Genomic DNA, 23,108 nt, shown 5'->3' on the forward strand with positions numbered 1-23,108 from the left:
TCATCATCATTTGCATTGTCTTGATCAAATCCTTCTTCTTCATTTCCTGCAATGTGTCCAAACTCCGTGGGATCATCATAATTGTAAATAACCTTCCCGGTTCCCTTTTGAATGAGATAGTAGGTTTTCCTAACTGGATTCCAATGGTATCCCATAAGGGTCAAGGTTGTTTGTGAGAATTCTTGAGATTGTTGCATGCGGATATAGTGCAAGTGATCAAGCCTCATGCCGAAATGGTTGACAATTGTTTGAATTATTGATCCATAACACAGGGCGGTAGTTTTCTGTTGGACCTCGTGAAACTTAGCAGCTAGAAAGTAAGGCCAATGTACACGCGTTCTGTTTTGCAGCAGATACATGAGCACAACTTCATTTCGTTCAATTCTTGAGTACCCTCCTGCTCTTGGTCGAATGACTCTTGAGATGACCCAATTTAGGAGCCTAGGATCTCGCTTCAGGTGACCGGCTGTTATTGTTTCATTTGGTTTGTCAAAGACGGAAGGGTCTTTGAGGATAGATTTCATGTAGGCCACATGGTCATAGTTTCCCGGTACATCCCCGTCTTCCATACAGAATTCATCGCCTACAATTTTGAGACCAAAGATGCTTATCCAAGCCCGTTTGTCAACAACATGCGACCTAGAGCCCATTTTGAATCGGAAATTACAACCATCCCCTTTTGTAAATCATGCATATAAAACCCTGACAGTATTTTCACAGTATGGAGTATCACATTGCACTAAGGGATGAATATTTTGATGTTCAATCAGATCAGCGACATCGGGGATATGCATATTTTTGACAAGATTTGGATCATAGATATATTTCCGAACAATTTTTCGTTTCATCTGCCACTTCTCAAAATTTTCCCTACAGTCAGGATGAACAAGAGCACTTACCGGTTGAGAAGATGAACTAGTAGCAACTTCCTTTCCCTTTCTTGATTTTGGAGGCATGTTTGTTGAGTAGGAGAGTGAGAGAGAAGATTTGTGACAGAGTTTGCACTTGAGGAATTAGGGTTGGCCGTACAAATGGTATGCAAATGAGCAAAAAGAGGTAAAAGAGATGATTATGTATGAGTGGGTATGGGTCGGGTCAACCAACAGACCCAATTTGGGAAATATTTGTAGCAGTAGGTCGACCTAATTTAGGGTTGGGTCGACCTAACAGAGAAGCCTTTAAAAAAATGCAGATTAGGTCGACCTAAAAGGAGGGTAGGTCGACGTAACTGGGCATTTTAGTTTAGATGTTGAAAAATGACTTGTGTAGGTCGACTCAGAGGCAGATTAGGTCGACCTAAATTCCAAATATTTGTGAAAATGCTCTATATATGATGTGTTTATGCCTAGTTATTTGCTTGTATGTTTAGAATATGATATGCTATGATTAAAGATGAAACACATACATGAGTAAGAAAGATATATGTATGAAGTCACTATAAGCATGTTAATTGATAGCATATTATAGCATCAATGATATTTTTGGAAGTGAACAACAACCATGTTACCTCCTTCTCAATATGTAGGTGTCACCGTTTAGTGGAAGCCTTTAGGTAATGTGGAATGATTCCTGGCTTGATGAAGAACTACCTTTACACTAAGAGAAATGTTAGCTTGAGAATAATCAATATATATATATATATATAAAGTAAAGGAATAATCTTAAGTGAAACAAATGTAATTAGCCCAGATTAGAGATATCGAGTATCCCTAATTCCCTACGAATGTTGAAGTATTGCTCCGTTGCTAGAGGTTTGGTGAAGATGTCAGCTAGTTGCTTCTTGCTCTCTACATGTTCAAATATGACGTCTCCTTTCTCTACATGATCTCTTAGGAAGTGATGCCTTATTTCAATATGCTTGGTTCGTGAGTGTAAGACAGGATTCTTACTCAAGTTTATGGCACTTGTGTTGTCGCACATGATGGGTATACGATCAAGCTTAATACCAAAGTCAAGAAGTTGTTGCTTGAGCCATAATATCTGCGCACAGCAGCTTCCGGCAGCTACATATTCTGCCTCAGCAGTAGATAATGCAACCGATACTTGTTTCTTGCTATGCCAACTTATCAATGAATTTGAGAATAGATGACATGTTCCACTGGTGCTCTTTCTTCGGATTTGCAGCCAGCAAAATCTGAGTCGGAGAATCCTACCAAATAACACTCATTTCCCTTCGGATACCATAGGCCATATGTAGGAGTACCACGTAGATATCGCAGAATTCTTTTAACAGCTTTTAAGTGAGATTCCTTTGGACAAGATTGATATCTTGCACACATACACACACTAAACATGATATCTGGTCTTGAGGCAGTAAGGTACAATAGTGAACCTATCATACCTCGATACAATTTCACATCAACCTCTTTACCTTTCTCATCTTTGTCTAGGTTAGTATTTGTTGCCATAGGTGTGTCGATCTCCTTCGCTTCACTCATTCCAAATCTTTTGAGCAGCTCTGTGCAGTATTTAATTTGACTTACAAACGTTCCATGACTGAGTTGCTTGATTTGTAGGCCAAGGAAGAAATTTAGCTCACCCATGAGACTCATCTCAAATTCACTCTGCATAAGCTTAGAAAATTCTTTGACAAGTTTTGCATTAGTCAACCCAAATATAATATCATCTACATAAACTTGGACTAAGAGTACATCTTTATCTTTTCTTTTAATAAAGAGAGTAGTATCAACTTTACCCCTAGAGTACCCTTGGCTAAGAAGAAATTTGCTCAAACGTTCGTACCAAGCCCGAGGGGCTTGTTTAAGACCGTATAGAGCATGTTTCAGCTTATAAACATGAGTTGGATGCATGTAATTCTCAAAGCCGGGTGGCTGAGCAACATAGACTTCTTCATTTATATAGCCATTTAGAAAGGCACTTTTAACATCCATTTGGAATAGTTTGAAGTCTTTTGAACAAGCATAGGCAAGTAAGAGGCGAATAGCTTCGAGACGTGCTACAGGAGCGTATGTTTCTTCATAATCAATACCTTCCTCTTGATTGTAACCTTGGGCAACTAATCTAGCTTTGTTTCTAGTAATAATGCCGTTTTCATCAAGTTTGTTACGAAAAACCCATCTAGTGTCGATTACTTGATGATCTCCCGGATGAGGGACTAAGTCCCAAACATCATTCCGTTTAAATTGGTTTAATTCTTCTTGCATGGCCATTAGCCAATGCTCATCAAGTAATGCGTCCTTAGCGTTTTTCGGCTCAACTTGTGAAACGAAAGCAAAATGATGACAGAAGTTACTTATCTTTGAGCGTGTTGTAACGCCCTTTGAGATGTCTCCTATTATGTTGTCAATTGGATGGTCTTTCACATTTGTCCAGGCCTTAGGAAGTTCTTCATTGTTTGAGATGATCTCTTTTTTTATTTTCATCATGAGACTCATCTTTCTCTTTCTCAGAATCTTTCTTTACAATATTTTCATTCTCGTCTTCCTTATCTTTGACAATATCTTCAGTGGATGGACCTGCACCATTAAACGAAAGACCTTTCTCGACATATTTTTTATAAGATTCATCAAAAGACACGTGTACTGACTCTTCTACTATAAGTAATCTTTTATTATATATCCGATATGCTTTGCTAGATTGTGAGTAACCAAGGAAGATGCCCTCGTCAGCTTTAGCATCGAATTTACCAAGATTATCCTTACCATTGTTCAATACAAAACACTTACAACCGAATACATGGAGATGAGATACATTTGGTTTTCTACCCTTTAGTAATTCATATGGAGTTTTGTTTAGTATAGGACGTATTGTTATCCTATTCAAAACATAACACGCGGTGCTAATCGCGTCAGCCCAGAAATACTTAGGTAGACTACCCTCATTCAACATTGTTCTTGCCAACTCCTCTAGGACACGATTTTTACGTTCAACCACTCCGTTTTGTTGTGGTGTTCTAGGAGCTGAAAAGTTATGCTCAATTCCATGTTTATCACAGTATTTTTCAAAAAGATAGTTTTCAAACTCTCCACCGTGATCACTTCGAATTGCAACTATTTTGGTGTTCATTTTGTTCTGACATAATCTTGCAAATTGCGTGAAAGCTGGAAAAGTTTGATCCTTACTAGGTAGAAAGATTGTCCAACAAAATCTAGAGTAATCATCGACAATGACAAAACCATATATGTTTCCACCTATGCTTTTAGTCCTTGAAGGGCCAAAGAGATCCATGTGAAGGAGTTCAAGAGGGCGTGATGTTGAAACCACGTTCTTTGATTTAAAAGAGATTTTTGTTTGCCTTCCCTTTTGATAAGCATCACATAGATGATCTTTTGAAAACTTCATTTTAGGTAAGCCGATTACTAAGTCTTTTGTGACAACCTTGTTAAGTAAGTCAAAATTTATGTGGGCGAGACGTCTATGCCAAAGCCATGAGTCTTCGCCTAGAGCAATTAGACACTTGGTACTAGACTTAGATACTTCATCCAAGTTTAGCATATAGATGTTGTTTACTCTTAAGCCATTAAACATAATGTCTCTTTTCTTAGTATGTTCTATTGTGCAGCCAGAATTTGTAAATGTTACTTTAAAATCTTTGTCGCACAATTGACTTATACTTAAGAGATTATGCTTAAGACCTTCTACTAGCAGTACATCAGTTATAGTTGTGGTAGAAGGGTTACCTACACTTCCTTTACCAAGTATGGCTCCCCGATTGTTATCTCCGTAGGTGACATACCCCTTTTTCTTTGCGTGAAACTCAACGAAAAGAGATACGTCTCCATTCATGTGTCTTGAACATCCGCTATCAAGGAACCACAACCTTTCGGCAATGTCAAGACACTTTTCCTGCAAAATTAATTTAGAGAGGGAGGTCCCCAATTTTCATTGGGTCCTTGGTAGTGAGTACATAATTTGTTGCACTTAGGCAACCATTGAAATACTCCTTTAGGAACCAAAATCCTCCTAAATTTGCATTTTTCAATGGTATGACCCTTTTTGCAACAATAGTGACAGGTAATATGATGAGAATATGCTGTTTTGCTAGTTGATACTTTTGGTACAAAAGTATATTTGCTATATAAAGGAGTATACGACCTTTTGAACTTATTTGGATCAACCGCAAAAGTCACTTTTGGTTGTAGAGCCTTGTCTAATTTGGCTTTTAGATCTCTTACTTCTTTTTGCCAAATATGACATGTCTCACAACCAAACCATGATGTAGGATCTATCTCAACTTTATCCTTTTGAATGTCTAGCATAGATTGTTTTAAAGCTTCCATATCCTTTTCGGTTTTCTCAACTTTTGATTCAAGATATGAAAAGATTTTCTTATTTGAGGCCAAAAGTTTGAAAGCTTCAATTGCATCTCTATGTAATTCTTCAAAAGCAAGTTTTAGTTGAGAATGAGATACCTTGTCTATGAGTTCAGGTTTAAGATGACTTACAAGTTTCTTTTTCTTGTGTTGATGAGCCATAAGGCATAAGTTTGCCGATTCTTCTTCATCGCTTGATGAGCTTTCACTAGATGAATCACTTTCTCATGCTATGTAGGCTCTTCTAGATTTGTTATGACCTTTGCTTTGGTTCTTCTCTTTTTCCTTCTTAAGGTATGGACAATCCGGTTTGTAGTGACCGACTTTGCCACAATTAAAGCAAGGCCCTTTGATTTTTCCTTTGTTGTTGTCATCTTGTTTGAGCTTGTTTGATTGCTTTCTATAGTTGATCAAGCCTTTGTCGGAATGTTTTGCTCCATTTTTCTTTAGGTATTTGTTGTATCTTCGCACAAACAGTCCCATTTCCTCATCATCGGAGTCTTCATCATCACTTGTATCACTATCCTCTAGCTCTTGTCTTGAGGTCTTGGAGCTTGAAGCTTTTAGAGCTATTGACTTCTTCTCTACCTCTTTCTCCATGTTCTTTTCTTTCTTTGCTCTTTTCTCATGCATGTCAAGGCATTTAAGATGTTGTTCATGTTCCTCTAGTTTACCAAAAAGAGTGGTAATGTCTAAGGTGTTTAGATCATTTGCTTCCTTTATTGTTGTAACCTTGGGTTGCCATTCCCTGTTCAAACATCTTAAGATTTTGTTAGTAGCAACTGCATTGGAAACAGGTCTATCAAGAGAATTTAAACGATTTTTCAAGTGAACGAATCTCTTCTGCATGTTTTCGATGGATTCACCATCTTCCATGTGGAAAAGTTCGAACTCTTGAGTTAACGTATTGATTCTAGCTAGTTTGACATCATCCGTTCCCTCGTGGGCAACTTGCAATGTGTCCCACATAGCTTTAGCGGATCTACAATGGGAAACGCGATAGTATTCATCAACTCCTAGAGCTGAGATTAGAATGTTTCTCGCTTTCCAATCGTATCCATATCTCTTTTCATCTTCAGCATCCCAAGTATTTTCTGGTTTTGGAACAACTGCACCAGCTGCATTCGTCATGGTGATCTAAAAGGGACCATTGACAATAGTTGTCCAGATGTTCCTATCAATTGCATTGATGTGGACACACATACAATCCTTCCAATAGCCATAGTTTTCACCGTTGAAAACTGGAGCTCTATTGTGAGCCCCTTTAGGTCCGGAAGCCATCTTTCCAATAAGTGTTTCACGTAGCACGGAATAAACCAGAGCTCTTGATGCCACTTGTTAGACGCTGGCCTAAGGATCTAGAGGGGGTGAATAGATCTCACAGAGTTTGTCGGAATTATTTCGAACTAAGGCGAAAGCGGTTCTGAATCGACTTGCGTCTATTCCGGACCGTTATTGCAAGGGTTGTATATGTGACAAAACCACAAGATAATTGAGATTAACGATGAAATGATATGTTATCGAATCAATATGTTTCACTTTAGAAAATCGATTAACTTCTGATTTGATAAAATTTGATTTGCAATGCAGTAATAATGAAAGAAGCAAAAACACAAACACTTGGTGATAATGATCAAATTGATGGTGATTCAATGTGTGATGAATTGTGATGTTTATACAAGTTCTTAATTCACAATTTTAACACTCGAATCGTTGATCAATTTGCAATTATAACCAAATATGAACAGAACGTAAATGAAAAGATAAAAGCGACAAGAACACGATATTGTTTAGGCAGTTCGTCAATCGTCCTCGCTACGACTACGTCTGCCCCCAATTCCAAACTGAAATTGGGAAATCTTCCATTAATGTTGAAAGCAGTTTATACAAAGAAGATAACAAAGCGATAAACAATAAACCAAATTTGTCGATCCTTTGAATCTTCTTCCCCCTTAATCTTGAGCCAGATCAAGGTCTTCCAAGAGCTTCACTTTGATCCCTTTCTGCAGTGTCTTGAATTTGCTTGAACACTTGTTCTTCAATCTTCACACTCAGCTGGATCCTTGATGAAGCCTCTTGATAAAAACCCCCAAAATTCACCAATCTTGGAGGACAAAACCCTCAGATTTTATTCACCAAAAACCCCACAAATCTTCACCCACTAGGAATCTTCAATTCCGTTCCATGGACGTTATCGATCTTGAACGCAAACCCTCAACGCAAAAATGATTGTGTGTAGTTGTGTTGGAGTTGTGTCGATGATCGAAGATGAGAAGCCTTTGTGTATCTTTCAGTTGTTGGTGTTAAGAAACTGCAATAATGAACCTTGGACAATATATATGAGAGCTAATCAGTTGGAGCAGAGAAAACCAGAAATTTTGGCATTTTTGATCAAATAGGTCGACCTCTTGTAGTGCTTAGGTCGACCTAACAGAGCTGCATTTGCTTTGAATAACATTTGTTCCCAGTTAGGTCGACCTGTTAAGGAAGTAGGTCGACCAGAATCCTCTTCAGATACGTTTTGGGGACTTTTCTTCAGTTTAGGTCGACCTAGTTGTTGTGTAGGTCGACCTATCAGAAGGATGTGTAAATTTCTCCACTTTAGGTCGACCTGGGTTGGGAGTAGGTCGACCTGACTGCTGTTTTTCTGAGTTCTTCTTGTTTTACTTGTATTGAGTCGACCTATATGTATAGTGGGTCGACCTGCTCTGTCTTGAGTGACCATTGCTTGCTTTTCTTTGAGTTCTTCTGCTTGTGCCTTGTTGCTTGTTTGCTTGTGGAGTTTGCCATGGATCAAAAACACCTTTGTGAGTGTGATCTTGTATTCACACTTTGAACCTTGCAAACCCGAACCTTTTCCCAAACTTATTCCTCTTGGGAGGAATCACCACCTCAACCACATCTCCAATACACCCAAACAATTCATAAATGTCTGTCGCCTTTACCCTGTCTGGAATCTCATAAAAGAAAATAGATGAAACCCTTGCTTCTTTCCCTTCCCTCCTACTTACTCCACCATTCCACAAATCCCACCTATCCATAATGTTCCTGAAATTCTTCCTTCCTTGAACCTTCTGCCAATTTATCTTGCTCTACTAAGAAATCAGAAGAAGATAAGCTCAAAATTTCACACTCAAAAGGGGAAAGTTAGAAAGAAGCGGGAGTCTCTCTCTAGACATTTTTTACTATAACACTTAAAAATGATAACAAACAATAAATTATTTGGTGTGGTATGTGTCAATGTATATTAGACGCAGACGTGGATGTTAGCGAAAATAATTATTTTCGGTGGCTTTTTTTTACATAGAAGAAGAAATGTGATTAGTAATAAAAAAAGATTAGTGTATGTATAAATTCTTGGAGTTAATCATATAAATGACATAATTTTGGTAATTGAAGAAAAATATAATTAGAAATAGTTGAATAGAGGTTAGTTAGAGGAAAGGCCCGGAAAAAGTTTGATAAAAATTTGTGTGAAAATCAATTTAACAATGTATAATGAACAACGAATGTGCCGCATAATTTTATAACATTAATGTAATAGAAATATACAATACTATAGTTGATTTTGTTAACAATATTTTTAAAATTTATGATGAAAGATTAATGATCTTTGAAAAACTTTCTTTAGTTTAATCAATCGGTTGGAAGTTTCAGTGTGAATTTCTGGCTCAAAAAACTGTTTAATGCTTGGTTCCAAACGACTTCAAACGAGCTTATTTCTCGTGATTATTTTTGCAGACCAAAATTGTTTCAAACGAGCTTATCTCAAAAAATTGATTCAGTTATATGACCAAAATTGATTTTCAAACGAGCTTTTTTTTTTTTTTTCAATACTATCCTTAAAAAACTGTCGTATAATCTAATTTTTAGGCTGACCTATTTTCATACTTTTCTTACCCTCAACTTTCAAGCAAATGAAAACAATTAATACAGACAAAAAACTGTTTTAAAGATTTTCTTTTGACGGGAAAAGATTAATTTATTTCATTAATAACAATATTCTGAATACTTGTTTGAATATCAACGAAATTATGAAAACTAGTAAGAGATGGAGTCACCCGTGCAAGAGCATGAGCAACCTCGTTAGCTTGAATTCTAACGAACTTAACATGAGAGTTCCTAAAGAAAAGAGCCATCAACCGGTTGCATTCTCCAGTAATAGCTCCAAGATTCGAGTCATTTGGTCTCGAAATGGTCACACTATCCACAACTTGCTTAGCATCTAACTCAAAATCCATATTGTCGTACCCCAGATCATGGACCCAATTTAAAGCTTTCAGAAGACCTAGAGCTTCTCCAATAACAACATCGGTACAAGGCGAAAACCATTCTGTCCGGGCTACAATGAATTTACCCATATCATCTCTAATGCAAGCACCAAAACCAACTTTATTTTGAAAAAAGTTGCATCAATATTGCACTTAAATCTGCCCCTCTGAGATTTTTCCCATCGGATAATATCTGACGGGGGATTAATAATCCCATTGTTGGGACAATACTGCTGGGCCTCTCTCTAAACTGACAACAACTGATGTGCCCTCTGACATGTAAGCATCGGAGAGTCTTTCACCTGATTCCAAACATGATTATTTCTCCCTTTCGAAATGCTCCATAAGGTAACTGAGAAAATCGCTTTTTGGTCTTGATTGGATACCTGCAAAAAGGAGAAAATCACAGAAGCAAACAACTCCCCATTACTACTAATCTGCTGCAACATAGGCCACAGTCCCACTTTTTTCCAACACTCAATGCTTTTAGGACACTAGAGAAATAAGTGATAATTGTTCTTTTCGCCATCCCTACACGCAACACAATTAGAGGGACAACTAACTCCTTTATCCAATCTCCTTCTAGTAGACACACGGTCTCTACACAAACGCCGCATAAAATTCTTAACTCTGGGGGGCTCTAATGTTCCATAACAGATTCCAACTCTCATTAATTCTAAGATTATAGGTATCAATAGCATCATTAATACAATACCTATAAGCGCTTCAAACCGAGAACTTACCATTAGATTCATGTTTCCAAAACAATTTATCGTTATGGACCACGGTAAAAAGAGGAGTGTTTTGAATCTTTTGAGCTGTCTTCTCTCCTACTAGCGCATAAATCAAATTTTGGTTCCATTCTTTACTATTATGAGTCATCAAGTCCGCTACTTTAAGATTACACACCATCAAGTTATTAGGCCAAGGATTAGTCAGAGAAGTACCATCAACCAGCCAATACTGATCCCAAACCAATATATTATCTTCAGACCCTGTACTCCATTTTAACCCTCCCTTAATCACAAATTTAGAGCTCCAGATGCTATGCCACGCATAGCTAGGATTATGATCAATATTAGAACTTAGATAATCGCTATTTGAAAAATACCTAACTTTGTAAAGGCGGGATACCAGAGAATCTGTATTGATCATAAGCCTCCAAGCTTGCTTACTTAACATAGCGAGACTGAAAGCATTTATAGCGAGATAGATAACCGATAAAAAAGTTTTAAAAATATAAATTGCCACGTCTATTAACATTGGCACTAATCATCTTTGTTCCAAAATAAAATAAGTTTCTCAACTTTCATTTCACTTAATACAGAATGCATTTCATTCTTTTATTCTTACAATATACATCATTGGTTATGGAAAAGGGAAAGCAGAATTGAAAAGAAATGGTGAAATACATGAAGTAAAGATAAGTGCAAAGAGATTTATATGCTTTCATTTTTTTAATTCTTTTTTCTTTTTCTTTGTTATCTCTAATTCATTTCTTAAACTGTTTCTTAAAAAAACAGTTGTGCATAAATAAGTTGAGATGCACATAATGTTTGTACATGTTGCTAATTTGAATTGGTTATGGTTTATTTCATTCATTTTAATTTAAATAGTGGAAAAATACCATAAAAAATTCCAAAAATACTCTCCTAATCCATAAATGTATTTCCGGACACATCATTTTCACACCTAAACACTTTATAAGTGAGCCTCAACCATATATTTTTCTCAAAATTTAATCTAAAAAATGCATTTCTTAATTTATCATATACACAACCCATACAATATTTTTATCTGAAACACTGATTTTATCTATAAAAAATAGTACAGAAATATGCTTATCAATCTTACAAAAATATTACCGAAGAACCATAGATACTTTGGTTATCAAATACAGAAGGACCACATGTCCACATTTACTAATGTTCTTCTTTGACTAACTTCACAATAAAAGACAAAAACTATGCATGGATACATTTAGGCTCTGTTTGGTAAAACTAGATGATAGCTTGTATCTGGTGATTGGAAGCTGATAGCTGGTAGTTGATGACTGATAGCTGATAAGTTAATTTGAGTGTTTGGTAAATTAGCTGTTACACTAGCTGATAAATACAAAATGACACAAAAGGACATTCTTATTAAGAAATTTGTGATTTATTTATCTTATCATATTATAATTATTATATTATTAAATTAATTTATATTTGATAAAAATAATATTAATACAAACTTATAAAGCAATTTTAATATATCTGAAAAATTTAAGAAACATCAAAATATTTTAAATTTGTATATAAATTATATAAATAAATTTAACGAAATACATGAAATTTAAGTTCAGTTAAATTAATCAAAATTAATGATAAAAATAAATTTATTATTTAATATTATACTATAAAAATATAACAAAATTTTTAATTTTCTTCGTCTCAGTTAATCTTATTGATTCTTCGATTATGTTTCACTAACTTGAGAATTATCAACACTATTTCAAAATTTATTGTATAGTTTAGATGTTATTAAAAACATTAAAGATTAAAAAAAATATTAAACATTGAATCATAATATATATCGAAGGGTAAAAATAGATTTTTGTTAAAATAATAAGGGTATAAATGAAAGAAAAAGTCACAAGTTAAAAACTACAAGCTCAAAAGCTACTTCAAATAGCTTTTCAAAAAAAAAGACAAAAGCTAGTAAAAAAACTAAAAACAGTTATCAAACAGAGCTTTTTTATTTATGAGCTGAAAAGCTAAAAGCTCTTTTTATGGTCTTACCAAACAGACTCTGCTAGTTGTATTTACACCTACAAAATGAATTTGGAATGATTTTATTTTCAAAAAATGTTGTTGTCATCAAATGTGTTGTGATATATGAATATGTTTAATAGAGTTGATTTGAGTTGGAAACTAGTTATGAAGGCGTGTGAACAGAAAGGAATGCATTGATGCTAAAGCCTACTCTGACCAAATGTACTACTAGCTATAGACCATGTATGGAGACCAAATGTACTAGCTAGACCATGTATGCAATCGAAGAATTATCTCTTGTTGAACAGTGTATCTCATATTGAACAATTATCGGGCATATATAACATAAGTATTATCTCCTGTTGAACAATTCAAAACAAATACACGATTTAACAATATTGTACTATCTCCATCTAACATTTTTGTCGACAGAAAAAATAGATCCTTAAATTCTACAAGGGAAGAAAAAAAAAATATTTTCACATTTCCATGCATTTGGAGACATTACAGCTTCAATGTTCAGTTTTTAAGATTATGAACTCAATTTCCACAGCTTAACCTTAGACGAAGGATGGCAATGCTCTTGGAAAATGCTATTATTGGAGAAACAAAAAGGCTAATGTATATTTCCACAACCAAAAATGATGTTTGATTATATTCAAACCCAAAACTAAATTTGAATGATTGCCAGAAGAAAATATCTTAACTTTTCTCATTTGAGATGAATTGCTGCATTGCAAGGACTAGACTATATAGAAATCAAAATAATTATAATTTGCTCCTGAATTCAAGATACAGAATGATCAAAACTTAATCAATTTCCCCCTCTTCTACATCATTTACAGTATTTGGCACACACAGTGGATCTCCTTCCTCCTCTTCATCATCAACTTTAATATACAATCCGAGTTGTTCCAAGGGATTACTACCACCAAACTTGAAACTACCCATGCCATCTTCAGAGCGATCAAGTCTTGTCGCATCTATACAGCTAGGTAATTGCTTACCAGGTACAGCTCTGAGCATTTCCAAATCTTCCAGAAATTGTGAATTCTCATTGATTTCCACAGTTTTTTCCATCTGCATAGATTCCAATGTATGATACCATAAAATCTAAAGCAAGAATGTAGATGGGCATATATTTCAGGCAACCTAGACACTTATTTACCTGTAGCAGTGCTTGTCGTGCAGCTTCTCTCTCAAGCTCCCTCTTTCGTTTTGCGTCCGCAGCAGCAGCTTCTTCTTCCTGCTTTCTAGCTTCTTCAGCTGCCTTTGCTTCTGCTTGTAGCCTTGCCTTTTCTGTTCAAGAATGAGTCAGATCAACAGATAGATTAGTTAGCATTCAATAGCAAGTACTGTAAAGTCCTCACACACGTGAAACACCCAACTCACCTTTTCGTCGCTCCATCTCTAATTTTTCCTTATCCCGGCGTAATTTTTCAGGATCTCCCTTCACACCCTAACCACGACCAAATTAAATTGAATAAATCACAGAAATTTAAAAATAATCACAAGAATAATTGCCCGCGGAGAAAGTAGCTCAATTATGCGGCATAGCCTACCTGGGTCAGTGTCTTTTCTCGAGCTTTCAAGATAGTATCAGCAAATCGACTCTTCAATAATGCAGCTCGATATAGTTTATCAGGGGAGACATGTCTCTCAGTTGGACCACATTCTCCTAAAATATTAATAAGATAACTGGTTTTGAGATTGAATATAACAATAGGAAGTTAGAAACATATTGACCATAATTCATGCACTCTTACCATCTTGAAAGCAATCAGAGTCGCAAGAATTTGGCTTTTGCTGAGATTTATCCTCGTGTTTATCCCAGCCATTAACTGACTCTTGAAATGAAGGAAAGGAATATAAGATACTATACAGCAATGTCATATGATATTTAACTGTGAACAATATCAAAGGAATGGCTAAAAGAAGTCAATGCTAGCAAGTAGAAATACTTTAGTTTATCACAAGTATGTAACATTAGTGAAAAGTTACTAAGTCAAGTTTGAAAGGTCCAAGGGGGTTAAGATCCTCCCCAAATGAAGGGCTCCATTTCTCAAGTCAGAGAGACATAACAGCCAGTAGCTTGAATTTTCAGACAGCTCATCCAATACCGCCACCATCAAAACCACTCAAACTGAATTTCACAGATGATGAATCATATAGGCTGGAAGAGGTGAGGTTTCTTGCATGCTGGTTGAGCTTCCGTAGCTAAACTATTTCACATTCCTTTTATAGTGAGTGTGTCTAAACTATGACTTTAAATTGCTACATGATTAATTTGTCTTTAATTTTTAGTGTTGTTTTTTATTTTTGCCCACTTATGGGCAATATGAATTAGTTATCTTAAATTAATAATTGATAGGGACTCGGGGGTTTTCGGGTGCACAAGTCCTACATCAAGTAGTATGGGATCGTATTTCAGCTGTTTGATTCTTCCCCCTTGATAGATAACTTTTAAAGAGTCGCTCCACGAGTTCTTAGATACTTTTCAAATGGTGTAAGTCTGGTTGTTGTTGACTTGAAAAGAGCTATTTGTGGAGGAGGATGAAAAAACCTTCGTAGAGTGCATCCGCCAAGACATCTGTTCTTAGGGGCATTCTATCATAGGGACTTGAGTATTATGGGGTATCCAAGTCCCACAGTAAGTAGTATGGGATGCTTGGTGGAGTATTTAAGAGGCTTGGCTCTTCCCCCCTTGATAGCTAGCTTCTAGGGTGAAGGTTCCCCAATATCCCAGTTCTTATAACATAACAATAATGTTTAATGTAGATATCTATGACAGTAAAGCTTCAAAATCTTTAGAGAAACACCTGACAAAAGGAAACTGGGAACAGTATTGTAGATGCAGAGGACATACTTGTAGTAAGGGGGTTAAGAATATGAAGGATAAAGGATAGATTATTAAAATCAACCAGGGATATTGTTGCCGAACAAATATCACTCAATAGCTTCTCTATGAGCTACAAATAACCTTCTATCATAATAGAAAAGGACATACCATTTCTTTTAATGCATCAGCTATTTTTTAAAGAAGTTATTCTTTTTTTGGTATAAACCGGAATACCCTCTACGTGCAACTGCAGACACTAATCCCTTGAGCCAGGAAGAACCGCAATGGGTAGCAAAACTCTCCCTCAAGAGACTTAACAAATACCATTTCTTTTCTATGAGCTACAAATAACCTTCTATCATAATAGAAAAGGACATACCATTTCTTTTAATGCATCAGCTATTTTTTAAAGAAGTTAATTTTTTTTTGGTATAAACCGGAATACCCTCTACGTGCAACTGCAGACACATATCCCTTGAGCCAGGAAGAACCGCAATGGGTAGCAAAACTCTCCCTCAAGAGATTTAACACTTGTGCATGCTCAAGGATGGATTCGAACTCAAGACCTCTGGTTAAGCTGGAAGAGATCCTTTCTTATTATCTCATCCAAGTGATATTGGATTTTCATAAGTTATTCAAACTATAATTATAGCAATTACACTACAAATGCCAACATTATCATTATCCAGTAGCTTGTAGTGTTGCAGAAAAAATCACCAGAGTTGGTGCAGGGGCAAACAGTTGTTAATTAGTAAGACACGGTTGATCACAAAGTCTCTTGTCCTAAATACTAACGTATACTACTAGCCCACAACATTTACATTAAGTTCAGTCCTCATAAACCCACCAGACAATTGTCAACATGAATCTACAGCAGCTGAGCAGATTAATTATGGCATTCAGTTTGGATAATGTAGAGCAGTTAAATTAGCTAGGTTAGTTAGTTAGTTGGAAGAAATTATAGAAAGGGAAAACGAGGATCGAGGGGATCCGGTACATTCAATATCTGTTGTGAGAGGAGAGATCCTCCTATGTAAGGGAAACCCTTGGCAAGGTATCCTCCATTTTGTTTTCTCAATTACCGATAATACAATTTATTTTCAGTTCAATCTTACTTATGTTTAATCTAAATATATGCACCAAACAGTATCCAACTCGGAATTCAAAATAAAAAACCGAGAAGCCATGCAGAAGAAGCAAATCATACAAAATAAACAGGAGGCATTGGGTCGAATATATCAAATTTCAGTTCTATAAATTGCATTATTTCTCAAACGGGAGAGCATACTTGATTTTCATTTTCAAGGAGCATGAAAAGACAAGGAACAATTACTCACTATTTATAACAGAAGTATGAGCAAATGTGGTCTCTAAATCCATCTGAGAACCAGTGCCTATGTTTTCTGGTACCTGAAGTAAAATATATATGAATAATTGTAGTATGTAGCAATGAAAACACAGGAAGTATCCAAAAGAGCATAAGCAATCATGTAAATGCCTTAACATTGAAGTTCTTAGAATATAAAATTACATTAGAGCATCTTAGTTTATATCTAGAATTAATTTATAATCTTACAGTATCTTAGATTATCTCTAGGATTATGTCAATGTAGCATATCATAAATAGGGATTAAAGTTTAGTCTTTTGTATTAAGAGAGCATCAACTTATTATCATTAATATTCAAAGTTTTTATTATTTCCTCCTCCTTTTATCTAAAACTCATAACTTCAAGATAAGTAATAAGTCTAGTCTTTTGTGCTTAGAGAGAGAAAGAAATTGTATGGATAATATAATTTTCTTCATATATTAATGTTAGTGACTCATGACAAAAATAAAAAAGAGCAGTTCCTGTTATATTTATATATTTATACTAGACTGTGAATCCTAACTAAATAAGGAAATATGAAACCAATTCTACAGGATAATATTGTCATATTCTATGATTGAATAATGATGTTGTAAGATAATTTTCAGATATTTTTAATTCCAGCACTAGACATTCAAAAATAACAAACAACTAAATAATCTTTCACTAAATAACTAAACCAGACCTTTAATAAATCATCTCGTCTTGCACTAACATCGTCCGATTCACTATCAGAAGAACCACTAGAGTCTGTATCTGAAATGCATACATTAAATATAAGCAAAAAATTTAACATACAAATTGACATGTAATTCAATCATAACAAGTATCAAAGGTTAACATACAAGGTCAAGGTACAATTTGACATTAAATATAGCATTAGTATTTTTTATTGGTTCTTTTTTTTTTTTTGGGGGGGGGGGGGGGGGTGGGGGGGGGGGGGGGGGGGGGGGGGGGGGGGGGGGTGTTGGAGACATGCTTTCTTGATTAGTTGTTTATTAGAAGGATTCCTTATTGTCCCGTTTTGGACATCTTTTGTTTTAATAAAAAGACAAATCTTCTATCAATTTTTTTTTAAAAGTAGCGGCTCTTTTAAACTTCAACAACTGACGTGTATATAAATAAAAAGACAAATCTTCTATCAATTTTTAAAAAAGTAGCAGCTCTTTTAAACTTCAACAAATTGTGTATATTTTGTCAAAAAAAAAAAAAAAAAAAAAATTGTGTATATAAATACAGTTGATACTGCCTGTCAAAGGAACGTTATACACATGATAACTCAACACCACTTTTTCCCACTCGGTGAGATTGGCTACATAAACAAACAAGTCAACTTTAGTGCCGTACTGAATCATGTTACGACAAACCAGTCAACACAGCTCTTGCTCACTTGACAGTTGACACTGTAATAAGTAAGATTGGCTACATGGATCAAAAACATCATGACATCCTAATAAATTATTTTTAACAACAAACCAGTCAAAACAGCAGCCCTTGGTCACTTGACATTTGTTAGTTAAAGGCAGTTTATTTTATTATTATTAAATGTTGTGTGTGCAGTAAACCGCTATGTAAGTGCTCTAGGTAGTCAGAATTATAAATATAGGGTGAAAGGGAAAAGGGAGAGGATCAGGTATTTTGTACGTTGGTTCATTTGGGAGAGACTAGGCTGTCTTATTCCTAAAGGTTGGTTTATTTGTCAATTGTTGGTTGTAAACAGTTTGTATTATTTGTCGGTTCTATAACTGCCTTGCCGGAAGTTACATCCACAAGCTTTGTTCCTCTGTTCTAGAGTTTCTATTCTTATCCTTTATCACATGTTCAACATATTCCCAATATCTATCTATAATTGGTACAATACCAGTTCTCTAATATATTGCCCTAAATAAACTAATACCAGTTTCTATCAACTGCTTGAGCCATAAACTGTGCTGCTTATGAACAACAACCTAGTAGTAACACTATAACAACAATGGTACATGTCATAAAGGTTTAACAAAGTTGTAAATTGGTTATCAACTATCTAACAGAACCCACAACTTTTCTAGGATTCGGGCAAGCTATATAAAAACCTTGCTGTTATTAACGCTTCTTATTACAACAACAAAAAATATACATGCCTCCTTGTTGAACTAATTGTTTCTTTAGGGGCTGTTTGGGAGTTTATTTTTTTGAGGGGAAGGCTTTGGAGCGTTGCGTCTATATTTAAAAATATGCTTGATATTTTTAAAATAATTTAAAAACAATATGATGGTATATGCTAATGAAGTATATTGTTTCTTAAACTTTTTAAAAATATCAAACATATTTCTAAATATAGAAGCAACCCTCCAAAACCCTTCAAAAACCAACTCCCAAACCGTCCCTAATGAACAAATGCTAGCCAAAAAAGTTGGGCCACTTAAAAAAAAATAGTAGTCGTGTTTATGGCAGACACTCTAATATCTCTAGCATTGCATTAAAAAAATAACTATTCTTATTAATATATAGATAAGAATAGCATAATGATTAGATAAGTGTAGATAAGTGGTAGTCTTTTAATATATCTCTCGCTAACTTTAAAAAAAATTGTTGACTTATATTTTTTTCATGATTTGTATAGTCATTTAAATTTTTATTAATTTTTAAGTTTTCTGTAATAATTGTGTTGTGCCGCTATGATTTTCATTTTAAAAAATTGTAATCTTGGGTTTGTGTGCTATTGACATTGTAGTCTTCTAATATATCTACAATATCTCATGCTACCTTCTAAAAATTTTGTCAAATTATACTTTTCTTCCAAGATTTGTTTATTCATATAAATTTTTTCCAAGATTAGTCATTACAGAAAACAAAATGGAGGAAGAGAAGGATGGGGGAAATTGAGAAAAAATAGAGAATGAGAGATAAAGAAAATGAAAAAATACAGAAACAAAAAGAGAAGAAATAAATCGAATTGGGGAAGAGAAAGGGAAGGAAATAAACTGAAATAAAACAGTGAAAGAGAGATGAAAGGAACCTAAAAACACAACAGATGGAGAAGAAAGAAATTGAATAAGGAAAGAAAAGGGAAAAGAGATAAACTGGAGAAAGAAAACAGAAGAGAGAGATGAGAGGAGCCAAATAAATAGAACAGGAGAAGAAAGAAATCTGATATTGGAAGAGAAGGAAAAGGAAGTAAACTAAATAATAAGGTTACATGAGTAATAAATAATAATGCATTGATTCTTCCCTTTTCTATTTTAAAAATTGGCCATGTCCAACTCACATGCTACCGCTTCAGTTATATTATTTAAAAAAATTAAAACTGCCTTTTTTTATTGCTATTATTGTTACAGTTGCTCCGTTTAAAACTAGAATAACAAGTGTTATTCCTCGAAATCTGCAACACAATAGCCGCTATTTGGCAAAAGTGACCAAAGTAACTCGGAAAAACTGACACATTGATGCAGGCTATAGCAGTCACCAAGAACGAAGCACCATAATTTTGTAATGATTAAGATTAATTTGACTTTTGAATTATAAAAGTAACTGTCCCGCTCAATCCTGAATGTAAAATTTTAGAAAACTATAGGTTCCACAAACTTTGTTCTGATGTTTGGTTTATATCCCCTCCCCCCTTCTGTTCTTTATTTTCCTCTTTTTTAATACATGTATATAGATGATTGTTGGGTTACTAAGGTGCCAACATAGTTGAGATGTCAGTAATCCATAATGATTCCTTTGCACTTGTAAATTTTGTTTAAGAAAAAGTTTTAATAAAATTCAAAATATAGATATATGATAAAAAGCACGAACTCTTATGAAAAACACATTTTACTTCTACGAAAATCAATGAGTGTGATACACATAGCACAAACAGGGGGGAACCAGTAGCTAAAGTAAGATGTAGGAGAGTAATACAACAACCACCAAGCCTTATCCCACTAAATAGATCGGCTACATGGATCAAAATCGACCATAATGTTCTATCTAATACCATGATTCTATCTAATTCCTTAACCTCGAGATCTTTCTTAATAGTTTCTCTTATGTAGGAGAGCAATAAAAATGTAAAAATAAATAAAGCATGCAAATATAATACAAATTTAAATAAGATATTTTTCACAAATCATGTGATCAGATTTTCACATCCTACAAAAGTTATGACAAAATAACTAAAGTAGTTGTCAAAAGCATCAAAAAGAAATTCAAACCTCACTTACCGCTACTCCCTGAACTTGAACATTTGCTCGTTTGGTAGGTTGTATCCTTTTCAATCACTACAGGAGGGTGGCTCGAGACGGGGGAATCAATTCCACAAATGTCCACCTCTTCATCAGCCAGATCATCACCTACAACAAGCAAAACAAGTTTAAACAAAAAACAAAATTATACACACATATTCACACACTGATATAAAAAACACAAATATAACCTTTAAATGCTTGCAATGATGAATTGCTTGGTCCAGAATCATTAAAAAGCTGCAACAGCAAACATAAACCACCAGATATCGTGTCATACATATTGTGAGACTAACATTTCATTACGAAGAGGATGAGTACATTTTAGACAAAATGTGATGCGAGCTTAATTCATAGAAGTATTAGTTAGCAGAGAGGCACCTCTATTTCACACACTTCAACTTTTACTTTGTTTTTTTGCTTCTCCAGTAAAGAGTCATCCAAAAGCTTTCGTAATTTGAACAGTGTATCATTATTGAGAGCATCAATATCGATCTCAATCTCATCGTCTTCACCTTCTTTACCATTTGAATTGTGTTCTTTCAAGAAATCAACGATATGGGCAGGTATTTCACCTTGAAGAGACTCCAATTCTCTACCAATATCTTGTTTCTCTTTATCCGACATAACTTGTTTAGCATGTGGGATAACTTCCGGTTGAACAGGTGAGATAACTTCAGGTTGAGCAGGTGGGAGTGGGACAGTTTCAGGTTGAGCAGGCAATGAAGCAATTTTCCTCTTTTTAGAAGGATGCGCTGGTCTGGTATTTTTTAAATCTTCACAAGTTTCTCTCTTCGTGGGCAATGGTAGAGACTCTACTCTAGGAATTTTCTTCTGGATTGATTTCCATCTCTGTTCAAAATATTTATTAAGGGCGTCGGCCATGATATGAACATCATTCCCGCGTGGATTATACTTCATTGCATTTGAAAATGTAAGTCTCACATCTGCAGCAAATTCCAATGGGCTTGTGTATGATCCTGTAGCAATCTTGCTTTGTACTGTTCCCAAATCCATAGGATGCTTAATGACATCGAAATAATCAGGAAGGTTCAACTTAACCACATCCACAGGGGCGTTAAAAACCCAACCATGTTGGTGATTCATCAACCGTTTCAACAGTACCTCGCAGTCTTTCATCAACAAAGCATTTGCAGTTCCGGGCAAGGAAGTCCGTCCCGGAGTCTCAAACTTTCCGGATGAGCCGCGACTCCATCCACGAGCCTTCTGACTCTGATCCAATGGTGTCAATTTATTCACTGATACTGAACCTGACTTTGATGTTTTCCTCGAGTTCTCAATTAATGGTTTCAATGCATTCCCTGGAGCTGAAGTAGATATTGACGGTTTTCTCGAGTTATCTATCAACGGTTTCAAGGCATTCCCCGGTACAGAACCAGATATTAATGGTTTTCTCGAGTTCTCTTTTTGAGGTCCATTTTGGGAATTATTGCGGTTAATAAAATTATCAGTAACACCATTTATCTTTCGCATTTCAAACTTGTTTTGAAAAAGCCGAACCTGTTCAAGATCAGACCTAAACTGATTCGCGAGTTCTTTCCTTTGAAGTGCTGTCAATTTAGACAACGGAACAACTTGAATAGGAACTCCAAAGTCCCCACGGAGACCTGAATCAAAACCAATACATTTCCTTCGTGAAACCCGATTATCCTCCTCAGAAACAGTATTGTCAGTATCCATTCTTCCCGATGTACCCGATCCATCCGATACACAGCCTGTTTCAACTGCATTACCACAATATCCCCCAGAAAGCCTACTCTTGGCCATTATCACCGCACTCCGCAATCAAACAAAACCTTAAATTCCTACACGGCCAGTAATAAACTAAAAATTCACCTATTCACTTTTTCCCACACAAACCTAATCCCCTGAACCTAAAAAAAACTACTACTATTAGCTATAATATAAAGAGAGATAGTTGTTAAAAAAATCTAGTACAAAATTACCAGTTAGCAATGGGTTGAACGAGAATCGAAGCCCTTGGTTGAAAATTGACTCGAAGCAAACCCTAGCAGAGAGAGAGAAGATTAACGAGAGAGCGTTATGGTTTGTTGCGGAAACTGAGAAAGAAGAAGAGAAGACGGCGTTTGGGTTTGGGAGTAGGGAGAGCGAGACTAGGCTTTCTTTTTATCTCGCCTCCCTTTACAAATAGAATCGCGCTCTCACCTATTTGAGCCTGATTTTGTGTTTTGATGGATCTGACGGCGAAGATTTAGTTGAGACTATTAGACGTACGATATGCGAGAAAACTTTACCTATTCCACCTCAAATCCCTACAATATTATTAATTTTATCATTAATAATTAATTTTACGGATTTTTAATATTTTTTATAATATTTTTTTACGGATTTTTCAAAAAAATATTATAAAAGTTTTT

The 23,108-nt window shown here is 35.3% G+C and overlaps 1 protein-coding gene across 7 annotated transcripts; it reads right to left on the reverse strand.

Moving 5' to 3' along the window:
- Positions 1-13,046: 13,046 nt before the first annotated feature.
- On the reverse strand, positions 13,047-22,893 carry LOC131609064 (transcription factor GTE8-like). Of its 7 annotated transcripts, none has more exons than XM_058880703.1 (11): positions 22,677-22,893; positions 21,091-22,604; positions 20,901-20,949; positions 20,689-20,817; positions 17,190-17,260; positions 16,474-16,546; positions 14,064-14,138; positions 13,860-13,972; positions 13,690-13,756; positions 13,466-13,596; positions 13,047-13,377 (listed from the first exon to the last, which is right to left on the reverse strand). In XM_058880703.1, exons 2-11 carry the CDS (start codon positions 22,495-22,497, stop codon positions 13,108-13,110), a joined length of 2,385 nt encoding a protein of 794 aa, XP_058736686.1. In that variant the 5' UTR covers positions 22,498-22,604; positions 22,677-22,893; the 3' UTR covers positions 13,047-13,107. The 7 variants fall into 7 exon arrangements, with proteins under 7 accessions (XP_058736686.1, XP_058736683.1, XP_058736682.1 ...); XM_058880700.1 differs by having other exon boundaries at positions 13,860-13,975; positions 14,064-14,144; positions 21,091-22,535; positions 22,677-22,892; XM_058880699.1 differs by having other exon boundaries at positions 13,860-13,975; positions 14,064-14,144; positions 21,091-22,598; positions 22,677-22,892.
- Positions 22,894-23,108: the final 215 nt, after the last annotated feature.

This window comes from Vicia villosa, linkage group LG6 (genome assembly GCF_029867415.1).
Source record: "Vicia villosa cultivar HV-30 ecotype Madison, WI linkage group LG6, Vvil1.0, whole genome shotgun sequence".
Lineage (NCBI taxonomy): Eukaryota > Viridiplantae > Streptophyta > Magnoliopsida > Fabales > Fabaceae > Vicia > Vicia villosa.